Here is a 12,563-nt window from a genome sequence, read left to right on the forward strand (position 1 = left end):
CGATTTCAATATCTTTTTACTTTGACCGACAATCCTGATGGGAGGTCAAGTAATAACAGCAAAAAAGTCACTGTAATAGCAATTGGCCTACCAGAAGATGCATCATCATTTACCGTAATTTTCCATGTATAATCCGCAAAATGTTCACGATTTTTTGCCCTAAAATAGGGGTTGCGTATTATACATGGGTACAACAAGCCTTGAAAAATCTCCCTAGATAAAAAACTTGAAATCACACCTATCTTCATGTTTGTTTCCAATCGCGCATCACTTTCAGCCATCGAGCGTAGTAATTAGTGGGAAGCGAGTTGCCAATTAAAGTAAGCGATCTCCTGCTGAGTTGCTTTGCCGTTTGTACGCGAGCGAAATTAGGTCACTTATAGACACTCGCGCGCGGCAATCCTTGCCAATTCATCGCGTCGAAGACAGGCCCGAACAATCGCATATGCAATTTATACATAAACAAGAGGCCATGTCCGCAAGATATAATCGCTTGCGTAATCAGTCGCATCTCCAACAGACCTGTTGCGCGCGCATGACATAACCGTTAGCCTAGGCGCAATCGCATGTGTAATAGGCATCGTGCGCAAGATGTCGGTTCGTTGGCCTAAACCAGGGGTAGGCAAATACGGACCGCGGACCGCGAGAGTCTAAAGAAACTTATTAAAAATATTGATAAAATCCGTACTAAAAATCGAATTAATGCAGTGACTTGATTGAACTTTTTCTTAGTATATTTCACCATGATAATTCTAAGGCAGTGGGTCTCAACCTGGGGGACGCGAGCCCCTTGGGGTCATGAAAGCATCTGAAGGGGATCGCGAAGCTGAGCTCAACTGAAATTTTTTTCACGCTTCGCGTGATTTACTTTCAATTCATAATGCTTGCTCTGTATTTAGTATGAATTTCATATTTAAAGATCTCTCATCAATAGTCGTAACCTCCCATGCCACCAAACTATCCGTTAGGTTTGCTATAGCATCCTGGTTGCGTTTTGTGATATGACGATATGCGAAATCTACACATATAGTATAAAAGCGTGTTTGAAAGCTAACATGGTTATGATGCTGTCAGCATTGTGTGTCCTGGAACTGAGCACAAAGCGGAATTAGTAAATCTATGAACAAATCACTGCTCACGGATGTAAATTTCAATCCTGTTCTAAGAATCGGGACAACAGATTTGTCATCTCTATAGTTTTGACCAATTGGTTGTTATTGAGGTCGACCAACCTATGAAATCTCGCCATTGTTTCTGGCGCGTGTACGATATCATCATAGCAATGTTTGGTTTGTTTCAAATGAGCATATTATCTCCATGTCCTCACTATATAATCAAATACCAGCAATATTGCGTTTTGGTTTATGATCCCGATTTTATATAGTGCGGCCCGGTAATGGATTCAGACGTTGAATGCGGCCCGCGAGCTCAAAAGTTTGCCCACCCCTGGCCTAAACTAACCCGCCGCCGGCCTCGCAGGCATTGGCTGCTATCTACTATCGTTTATATAGCCAATACCGTTAATTGTATAATGATTAGCAATCGCATCTGTAAAAGGTCTCATCGTGCTCAAGATGTCGTGTCGCGAGCATGAGTCCCGTATGTCTAGTACTCTAGCTTACAACAAGACAGACATCGATTCACCGTATTACGCATCGTGAATGGGTGCGATAGAGGTGTGTCTGTACCGTATATAGTCAATTCGATATACGGCGCTTTCGAAAGCTTGGTCATCGCGCGTTGCATACTCAATGCTCGTTGTTAAAGGGGCACTGCGCTCTAAAAATGATGTGGTCTTAAATTGAAGAAAAAAAAAGAAACATTTTGGCCGCAACCATTTTCTTTAGAACGCCAACGTAAAGGAGCTTCAATTTAATGAAATTTCCACAGGACCAGAACGCTCCAGCGGTCACGGCTGCGCGTCATTTCTTAACCCGTTACATGGCACTATCGAATGTAAACATTACATTACATTCGATAAGGGCACGATGCCTTCACCGAGGCACTTGCTCTATGACGCGATTAGTCAGTCTTGCTGAGAACGAACTTTAGATAGTTGTCAGCCAATGTTATGAAGTAAATATGTTTACACGCCAAGGCGGTTTAGATACGGCTTTGAACAAACGATGTTGCGATGTTGTTATGAAAAGTTGCGCGTGACGTTGGCCACCAATTACTCTCTGGCGATATAAATTACACCGGTATGCTTTTTGTGGAGGCTGAGTTGTGGGTTCAGGTTGGGTTTGCGTACCGTTGGATTACGGTTAGGGATGATGAATTTTACTACAGTACCCGAACCCTGAACACAATTTTGAATGTCATAAATTTTGTCATGTTCATGGGGAACACTGATTGGTGGTATTCGTGTTGTGGATAAGAAATTTCTGTTATCCTGAAAAAACGTCTACAGTATTGTCTTGCTCCACCCAGAATCTTCATAATAAGTTTGTTCCACTTTGTATTGAGGATATACCAATGCATTGACATTATTGCAAGCTGCAATGACAAGATGTGCTGTTACACCGTGTGAAGTTGCAACTAATGACGCAACGCATACTCTTCATAAAATTCCTTATGGAATTGCACTAAGGCGCGAGTGGTTTAATGCCATAGGAATCTCGTTGAACAAGATAGAGCAGAAAAGATTCTTGTATGCAGTAGGTATTTCAAGATAGGCGATTATACTCGTCCCCGTAAAGGAGATACCTGTTGCAAGCGTCGACGACTTAAAAGGGGTTGGTGGCAATCATCTCTAGCAAACTCTCATGCATATTATAAATGGTTCTCTTGTATTTCTTGATCGAAGCTGTACCTTCGTTGTATCTTACAAAGCAGTTCTATAAAACCAAGAACGTATCAGATCGGAAATTGACTATAGTTTTGGACAAAGATCAATCTTTGGCGGAACCTTGTCAAGTAAGGCTACATTTGCTTTTCCCTACAGCATGTTGGATTGACTTTTATTCATCTCTGTTTAGGAATCTGACTCAGATTTTATGGGCCCAACATGTTCGAAATTGATTGGTAGGAAGCCGACCAAGTCCAAGGTATTTGTTGGTAACTATATTGAAAGTTCCCAAATGCATTATATAACATTTATCTCGACAGACCGTTACGCATACAACAGCAATCGAAGAATCTACGATCACTAAAACTCAAGAATCTTGCAATGTAAGTCCTTGTTTTCAATTTCACATGGCAATGATTCTATAGAGATTTGCACTGTTTTTGTTCAGTCATCGGATTCAGATTTTATTGAATCGAAATCTAATACAGGCATCAGTAAAGGACGTTCCACGCGCAAGCTTCCAGTAAGTACACTTGAGTGAATTGATTTGAGAAGGTTACCAGTATACATGGGCCCTGTGGATATCAAGCTGTATCAGTTGTATCACTCTGTGGATATAAAGCTGTATCACCCTGTGGATATAAAGCTGTATCAGCTGTATCACCCTGTGGATATAAAGCTGTATCAGCTGTATCACCCTGTGGATATAAAGCTGTACCAGCTGTATCACCCTGTGGATATAAAGCTGTATCAGCTGTATCACCCTCTGGATATAAAGCTGTATCAGCTATCAGCTGTAGCACGGCTCTATCAGCTGTATCACTCTACCTGTATGGAATCGGTGTCTTGTGTTCAAACAATTCTTGATTTTTTTTATTATTATTTTTTTAATTACTTTAACTTTGAGAATCATCGTTGCTCCCATATTATAGACGAACCGTACCGAGATTCACCCAGGTATCACTCTGCAATTAGTATCAGGTCTATACTATGTCTGGGATGCGCGAAATAGTCTAGTAGGCTGTCACACATTTAGTGAATCAGCTCTTCTCGCCTACACGCGCGAAGAAAGAGAAAATTCTATATTTCATGATTGAGTCGGTCAATATATGATCGGGAATTGCATATAGATTGCTAGCAATTTTTATAACGTCTCTCTGCTCACGTAATCTAATTTAGGCTACCGGCCGGTAGAACTGAGTGAGGTGTGTTTGAAAAGGTAGGACATACTGTAAGGTCCTGATAGGCCCACTAATTTGACTTGGTTATTGCTGTGCAAGTTGTTGAACAGTAGTTCATACTCTACTTTTATCTTGGGACACCGTCTTGCTTTCTTTTGCAATATTTCGTTAATATATTTCAGTCCATTAGATCCGTGGGCATGGGCGTGTGACTGGATAGCTTGGGACTCTTCAGCATTCTTGTTGAATCCACTTTTTTTTAAACTCTGGTTGGTGACATCAAATGCTTCGCATTCATGTTATACCAATTTTCACTTTTAGCAGTTTCTGATCGCATTTTCAAGTACCAGTACCAATAGACGAAATCTCAACAGGTAGGTTACTGTACTGCTCTTCAAATTACAATGAAATGTTGGTCTTGGCTGTCTGAGTCTCGAGTCATATGACTTGGTTCAAGTCATGCGCAATGACTCGAGTCAATACACAGATTGACTAGAGTCGAGTCATCAGAAAATCGTGACTTGAGTCGAATCATTACAATCCTGGTGTCTGATTCCATAGACTACCCTAAGTCGCTTCGACACTTTCCTATCCTTTTATTTTCATTGTATTGCATTTTTGTGGTGTATTGAACTGATAAAATTGCTAATATAGACCTATGATGATGACACTAGTTATCGGAGTGTGGTCAGATCACTAAATTTCACACCTTCCGTTTTTAGGATCATTGGAAGTTTATCACAACGTCATACTGGAACTTGCACCTAAACGTCTTCATTTTACTTATGACACGATGCTTGCACGAACCGAACTGGCAGCCCTGGATCACAATGAGAATGTTGGGAGGTTTCAGGCAGTGACACGAGAAGGTTTGCTGTGTCCATGACATGTCTGCAAGTCAAGGTACTTGGTTAGTTACTTACCATATATTTGTTTAAGCAGGTGTTCTACGATTCAAAAAAATTTACTCTCGGACAGCAAAAGAGTGGATCTTGAAAAGCATATATGAAAAGAAGACGAACCACTATGCGAGAGAGCTTTTGAGACGAACTGTTGAGAATCGCAGTAACCTTTCTAGAAATGTGCATCCAGAACCAGCTCCCTCTACAGAGGAATTACTTTCGAAACGGCGTTCCCGAACATGACTGAGATATAATAATCTTTGTAATTCTTTGCCAATGACTTTGTATTGCAGTGCTACTTAGGCAGCTTACTAGCTCCATTAATTTCTTCCACATGTTTCTAGTTACTACTAACTGCCCCGTTGTAATACCCCAGCTATGTTCCAATTGTCTGGTATTTATTAAAAATCAAAATAGCAATGTATGAAACACAGCAGCCACTGTTGGAATATAGAATGCAGTACACCATACGGAACTGATTTCGACTTATATTGCAGAGCCGCAGTGTTTTTAATCACAGTTCGTTTTCTGTCGGCCATTTGAAACCGACATACAGTCCATCGTCACTAGGATACTTCTGTCTTATAGCAGTGACGATGCAGGCTGGCAAGGGCATCCGGTTTTTGCTACCCAAAACTTCGCCATCCATAATCCATTCCAGTATGTGACGATAAGACACCAAGCGATATTGTCTGCAATTGGAAAATCTGAAAGTATACTGCAGCGATAAAAAATGCTGAAATCTAATAGCAGCATAGAGATATGACCGAGAATATGATGCTCTCAAATTAAAAAGTGTAGGCATTTTATGGAAAGTATTCGATAATAGGTTAAGAATGCAGGAAACTGTAGTTCATCTCCAACAACCATGTCACGTCACATATATATAGGCCCAATACTAAACACAATACAAAATGTACTAGGACAGAGGCCTCAACCCAGCGAGATAGTATAATGGTTATGCGTCCGGCTGCTCGAGCAGTAGGTTGTGGGTCGATCCCCGGCCGGGTCATACCAAAGACTCGAAAATTGGTATCCGCAGCTATCCTGCTAGGCGCTCAGCAATCACGTATAGCATGGAGGAGAAAAAAAACGGGGGCGCAGACTAGATGACCTCATGGGGCCGTATCGCAACTCCGTCGTCAAAGCATCTTGATGGTGCAGGCGAAAAAGAATATCATCTCTCTCTCTCTCTTAAACACGCGGCCTGCGCGCCGCATGCTGCCCTTGAGACCATTTTGTACGGCCCGCGACAGCATTCTGGATTTCGAAGTATTCGTCAATATTTAACTACCAGCAAAAAGTAGGAAATTGGCCCACGAGCACATTCGAGTTTGAGACATCTGTTCTAGGACCTACTTGTTAGAAAGTCTTCTGCCAGGACCGTGCGGTTGATTGTTATTATTCCAGTTTTTTCTGTTCACTTTGAAAAATATTTCAAGAATGGAGGGTTACGTACCAATTTATCGCCTTACTACCGTAAGCATCGAATTTTGCGAGTTGATGAACTGTATCGCTTCGAAGTATCAAAAGTTGTTCACAAATATTTTTCCAATAGTCTCCCTCCTGTGTTTGATGACTTTTTCATACCTGCTAAACATGTCCATTCCCATTACACGAGATCTTCGTCTAAAGGAAACGTCTACTTACCCCAATCCAATAGCAACCTAACTAAGAGATCTATCGACTACTCGGGACCTATCATCTGGAATGCATTACCATCACATATCCGTGAATTGCCTTATAATAGATTCAAAAAAGCCCTACTTGATCACCTCTTGTCGTTACACTAACACTGTTGCCCTACCCCGCCCAGACATTGCTTCATTGATCATTTGCTACCAGCATTGTTTAATTTTTTTTCTATTTTCCTTTCCTAACTAAACACTTTTTTACAGCCAGACTGTTCTGAGTCAAGTGTACCTGTTTGATGCTGGTGTGATCAGACTAGATGACCTTCACGATCTTATCGATTATTCCTATCTAATACCGAATACTGTGCACGCATATTTTCTGTACCACCATCATTGCCGTTTGTTATGTATTTTGGTTCGATGAAAATAAAGACTCTCTCTCTCTCTTGTATATGTAGGATAAAATCGTCATGTTCTGTTATGCAAGGCGACCCTCCATTCCCCAGCAGCTCCATTATTTGTTGTATTTCCCTGCAGCAAACACACTCATTCTCGTTTGGCATGCGTGGACAGTTCAAGCAGCTGCACCATTCATTGTCAAGTGTCCGAAGTTGACTCTGGTTTTATGACGATTCCTCCGACCAATACAATAACATTGATAAATTGCATTTAAGAAACACAGTGCAATACTTACAGAGACATGAGTTTGTGTTTCTTGAGTTGCAACGAGACGGGCAAATTCCTCCTCTGAATATTGTGGTTCGAATTGATACGGCATGCTCTCACCAAATATCGTGATATCTTCTACATCTGTGTCTTCATCAGAAATTAATTCATCACACAGATCTTCTTCCATACCAGTAATAATGTTAACAAATTATACATTATCTACGTGTCAAAGGAATTGCATAAATGAACTGATGGAAACAAAAATTCATTTGTGAAACTGAGAACAACATCATACGATAAAAATATCACACAATATTTGTACAAGCCTGTCTGCATTCGTTCTCGACTTGCAACTCAACGGCGCTTCTTCGAAGTACGATCCAAAACAAGCCAATGTCAATCGTGCAACCAATGCTATCCATGAACAGTTGAACACGATAGACAGGTTGTGTAGAGCAAAACGGAGATGAATATGGCCGTTATAGGACTGCATTCAAGTACAATTTTGTAAACATAGCTATTTTATTACAATATCCCATCACTACATGGCCGGTTTCAACTGATAACGCCACAAAAGCTATAAACCGGTGACATGGTCGACATTGCAGATTCAGTAGTAAGGAGAATTGCCCCGTGGACCTTTAGGGGCTGAGGGAAAGGAAGACACACTACACCAGTGGTTCTCAACCTTTTTGTCTTCGCGGACCCCTTTCGGACCGTCAACGACCCCCGCGGACCCCCACGAAGTTTAGTTCAAATTTAGCTCAAATATCGTGCAATCGTCGTCTGTCTTGTGCAAATGATAACTGTAGGCTTAGTAGGCTTAGTGATAAACAGCAACAAAATGACTTTTCTTGAAAATAAGATCATACACTTACTCATGTAGAAAGTGGATTGACTATTATTTCAAAGCGAATTCTGCAACTGCATTTCTTGAAATACGTGATCGTGTCTTGAAAATCCACCCCTTCGATTTGATATGAACATTGAACAAGTGCCGAAAATCCATTTCCATAAATATAGGTGGCGGCGAATGTAATAATATCGCGTAACGCTTCCGACGACGCATTTGGGTATGATCGCAACAAATGTGGCACCAAAATGACATATAATGAATATACAACGTCAAGCCTGGTCATTTCTATCTAGCAGCTTATCTTGAAGTTATTATGGAAAAAGTGGTCGTGTGTATTACAGAAGAAAAATGATTTTTGTTAACATTTCGAAGTCACCGTCATTGACCTTTCTCGTCAAACGTTTTTTCCACAATCCCCAACAAAACATCTCTAAATTGCAAAATGTTTGTATCAGTAGGCTATGGGCAATTTAGCAATTAAAATGAGCTGCACAGTGGGATATTTCATCTCAGATGACGATTCAATTGATGTGAACTCTGGAGTTTTTCGAGTAATGAAGCGAAACTGCCTCGTGATTTTCCGAATTTTTAAAATATACAAATTAGGTTATCAACTATTTTGAGGCTTCGCGGACCCCCAGGGGTCCGCGGACCCCCGGTTGAGAACCACTGCACTACACTTTCATTTGAAATTAGCCGAACGAAGTTTCCAGACAATTTTTGAAATATGAACAACCCTTCTGTGCAGTCAGTAATACGCTGTAAAATCACTGCTTAAAATTTACAGCTGTATGAATAGCTTTGCATCAATATATAACTGCAATGGCATCTCAATTGTCAGCATCAGTCATCTGGCAAATATTATAGAGTCATAACAAGCTTCAGACACAAATCCTCCTGACTTAACATTGTACGCTGGTTGAGCGCCGGTACCGTACGCTTATACTTGACGTAACTAAACCGCCCTGGCGTGAGACATAATTCCTCCATAATATCGGCTGACAACTGTCTGAAGTTCGTTCTCTAAGTGACTGCCTTATCGGGTCGAGCAAGTGCGACAATGAAGATAACGAGCAATAAATTTTGTCAACGGGTTAAGAAACGATGACGCACAGCCGCGACCGCTGGAGCGTTCTGGTCCTGTAGAAATTTCATTAAATTGAAGCTCCTTTACGTTGGCGTTCTAAAGAAAATGGTTGCGGCCAAAATGTTTCTTTATTTTTTTTCTTCAATTTAAGACCACATCATTTTTAGAGCGCAGTGCCCCTTTAAGCTGTGGCATTATTAGTTGAGCTTTGGACATTAACACATATATCGGCAGGTGGGTATTATGGGAAATAAGGAAGTTGTTAGTCAGGCTTATTCAGATAACTTAGTTTGTTGTATATTTTGCATTGGGATAATAGTGCTTCACATACTTGTACATGTACAGACTAACTGAGCACTGGATTTTGAAAAAACTTAACTTGAATTGGAACTAGCATTACTGACTGTGAATCGCAATCAGAACTAGGCTTTCTTCAGTAAAATCCGCAATCAGTGGACTATCAACTAACTATGATCATAGTTCGTACAATCTACAAGTTTGGAGCTTTCTATAAAAATCAAGTTATCGTGATTTCAGAATCTCGCCTAACAAATCGACATACTGTTTACGGAGGCCTCAGTCAGATATACTTTCGATGCAACCTGCCATTTTTTGTGTTAATCATCATTTATTAAAATACACCACAAAATTGCGATATAATGAAAAGATAGGATGGTGGCGAAACTATTGAGAGCAATCTTTCGGTCAGACACACACCTTGGCCTACATGCAAATAATAAGCATGCACACTGCACACTGAATTTAAGAAAGGATATCCAGTGGTACTTTCAAAATATCATGTTAGATAGAACCTGATATTGTGCTGTGTCAGACAATTTGTCTATTCTTTTACTAGTTTGTGTATTTGGTGTTTGATTTTTTGAAGTTGTGTTAGTATTTTCTCAATGACTCCGTGTAAAGTGTGCTAAAATCTTGAAGTTTAGTCCTACCATCCTTTGTAGCCAGTGCTGGGATCAAGTCAATATCTCCGAGTCTTTTCCAATTCATACCTACTTGATATCCATCAACAATCAGTGCTCCCCACAAATTAGTCGAAGTCATGCGGTACTTATAATTGGTTTAGGGCAGTCTTGGGCAACCAGAGAACTTTCAGCTTTTCTAAATAGATTAGAATTGAATTATAGCTAAGCCGTCACATTTCTTTCCATATAAGATAAGAATTAGAATTTCTGAATTCGCAAAAACTTGAAAATTGAATCAAGTTAGTTCAGTTCATATAATCCAGAGTTGATTCTCATGAGCATGTGAAGGTCAAATGTTTTTTCAGCAAACTTGAATTGTGTCGCACTATACAGTTCTCCTGCTGTAATTTCGAAACAACTTGAAATTAACTTAAAAATAAAATGAGAGCATAGAAACATTTCCCATATTCATTTAGAATTATAATTATAGAGAACAAATTAGATAAAAAATTAAATTACCGGCATTTCGCTCTAATGACTGTAACCAGACAGCTAGAAGCATGCATTCTAATCGGACATTTTTGCGATCACATTTTCGCCATCCCCAGATGGCGTACGCGATGATAAGACCTGATAATAATCGCCCTGCAGGATAATTCGGGTGAATTAAACTCCCCATGCCTCACAGCTTCAATGGTTGATGAAAATATAGCCGAAATAGACTCTAGGTATTTTGAAACATTTTTGAAACCTTCTTGAAATGTTTGAAAAAGATTTAAAACGTTAATTATTTGCGGGGAAAGGTCATCACTACGAATTTTTTGTGCGCAACTTAGATGTTCTATTCGCAGAGACCGTGTTATCACTGCGCATTTGCGCACGTGCGCAGCTTGATGGGTACATTGACAACAAGCATTGTTACTGGAGTTCTTGCTCCATACGCTCAAAATTGATTTTGTCTAAACTTGGTGTACGGCCTTTTTTCATCTCAGTTGACGCCTCTAATCTCAACGAGGTGAAGAAGTTTGGTTTATTACCCTATGGGGGGGGGGGGGGGGGGGGGTAATACCAACGTTTTCGGGGGGGGGGGGCGGGGCGGGCGAAGTGCTGTTTCGGCCCAGAGTAAAGGTAAACCTAGACCTACGCTGTCGTGAGTTCAATGAACCACTTTCTAAGAACAGGGAGTTGCTGGAGATGATTGTTTTTGGCAAAAAGTATGGAATGTGATACTCCACGGCACGTATAAATAAAAAGTATGTTCAAAAACGCTTTTTCATGCTAATCTAATTTTTCTACTGTCCTTATTTTTGGGTCCATGTCGATGGCAACCCTGTATATATTACTTGCCTGATATGATACAAAAGACGTACATATATCATGATAACGATAACGTTAATAAAAAGGAAGCTATGACAGGTTACTCCAGTTGCAATGTAACACGATAACATGCCGCTTACACTGACTGAAAAACCTTACCGGCAGCGAAATTTGACATCATCATCATCATCATTGGTTTATTAGCAATTTTATCAGTTCAATACCTCACAAAAAATGCGATACAATGAATAGACAGGAAGATTTCGAAGCGACTTGGATTTGTCAATGGAATCAGACACCCACCTTGGCCTAGGCGTAGTAAAGAGGAGGCATGCACACTGGATGAAAGTAAAGAATACAGTATAGAAAAAGAAAGCGACAAGAATAGGGCGGCATGTCATGGGAAGCGAGATCGATAGGTCAGTCGTGATCCGATAATCATGATGATGCACTGTATTATTTAATAGTAATTGCTTGTATTTCGACTTGAATGTGGACATGCTCGTCGACTGTCGGATGGCCGGCGGGATACTGTGCCACACATCAGGTCCGGAATATTTTATAGAGCGATGATATTTTCGGTCGATCATATGATATTTGGACGACGTGGACGCGCGTGTGTTGTACTTGTGCGCTTTTGATTCCGAGGTAAAAAGTCATTGAAATATCCGGGGAAACGACCGCAGTGGAACTGATACATAAACTTGGCGATTTCTAGTTTCCGCATATCTTCTATGTTTAGGACGCTGAATCTCTTCAGTAGCGACTTGTTGGATTGGCAACCAGGCACCTTTGGGGCTCTAGCTATGGAAGGAAAGGAGGACGTGGTTTATTTTTGTCATTGATGTTTTTGCGGCATAAACACCGACTCATGATACACATACACACGATCTGCGCATATGATTCGGAGTACTTTATGCTGTAGCTTTTGCAGTGGCTTGAGTGCAGTTTTACTGGCAGCCCCCCAACACAGGATGCCATAATGTAACTTCGATTGGATTAGGGATAAAGAGTATCAGAAGAATCCTGCAGAACCGTGCGATACGGCTGATCTCATCTGTATCTTTACGTACCAATTTATCGCCTTACTACCGTAAGCATCGAATTTTGCGAGTTGACGAACTATGTCGCTTCGAAGTATCAAAAGTTGTTCACAAATATTTTTCCAATAGTCTGCCTCCTGTGTTTGATGACTTTTTCATACCT

At 40.6% G+C, this 12,563-nt stretch overlaps 2 protein-coding genes across 3 annotated transcripts in view; one reads left to right on the top strand and one right to left on the bottom strand.

Moving 5' to 3' along the window:
- Positions 1–12,563, bottom strand: part of LOC145433781 (uncharacterized) — a 358,802-nt gene that overhangs the window by 261,283 nt on the left and 84,956 nt on the right. The window lies entirely within an intron of this gene.
- Positions 1,820–5,039, top strand: LOC145439730 (uncharacterized). Of its 2 annotated transcripts, XM_080317446.1 has the most exons (6): positions 1,820–2,916; positions 2,979–3,047; positions 3,109–3,171; positions 3,237–3,311; positions 4,692–4,838; positions 4,912–5,039. In XM_080317446.1, exons 1-5 carry the CDS (start codon positions 2,779–2,781, stop codon positions 4,827–4,829), a joined length of 483 nt encoding a protein of 160 aa, XP_080173572.1. In that variant the 5' UTR covers positions 1,820–2,778; the 3' UTR covers positions 4,830–4,838; positions 4,912–5,039. The 2 variants fall into 2 exon arrangements, with proteins under 2 accessions (XP_080173572.1, XP_080173499.1); XM_080317373.1 differs by having other exon boundaries at positions 4,692–5,033.

Source organism: Botryllus schlosseri, chromosome 1 (assembly GCF_051294905.1).
Source record: "Botryllus schlosseri isolate E-star chromosome 1, Bs_hap1, whole genome shotgun sequence".
Classification (NCBI taxonomy): domain Eukaryota; kingdom Metazoa; phylum Chordata; class Ascidiacea; order Stolidobranchia; family Styelidae; genus Botryllus; species Botryllus schlosseri.

Bases quoted from the DNA above. Each gene is read 5' to 3' on its own strand.
- LOC145439730 (XM_080317446.1), top strand. From the start codon at position 2,779: ATGGTTCTCTTGTATTTCTTGATCGAAGCTGTACCTTCGTTGTATCTT. The intron at 3,048-3,108 runs GTATTTGTTGGT...TTATCTCGACAG, and splicing joins GGAAGCCGACCAAGTCCAAG to ACCGTTACGCATACAACAGC. The intron at 3,312-4,691 runs GTAAGTACACTT...TTCCGTTTTTAG, and splicing joins GTTCCACGCGCAAGCTTCCA to GATCATTGGAAGTTTATCAC.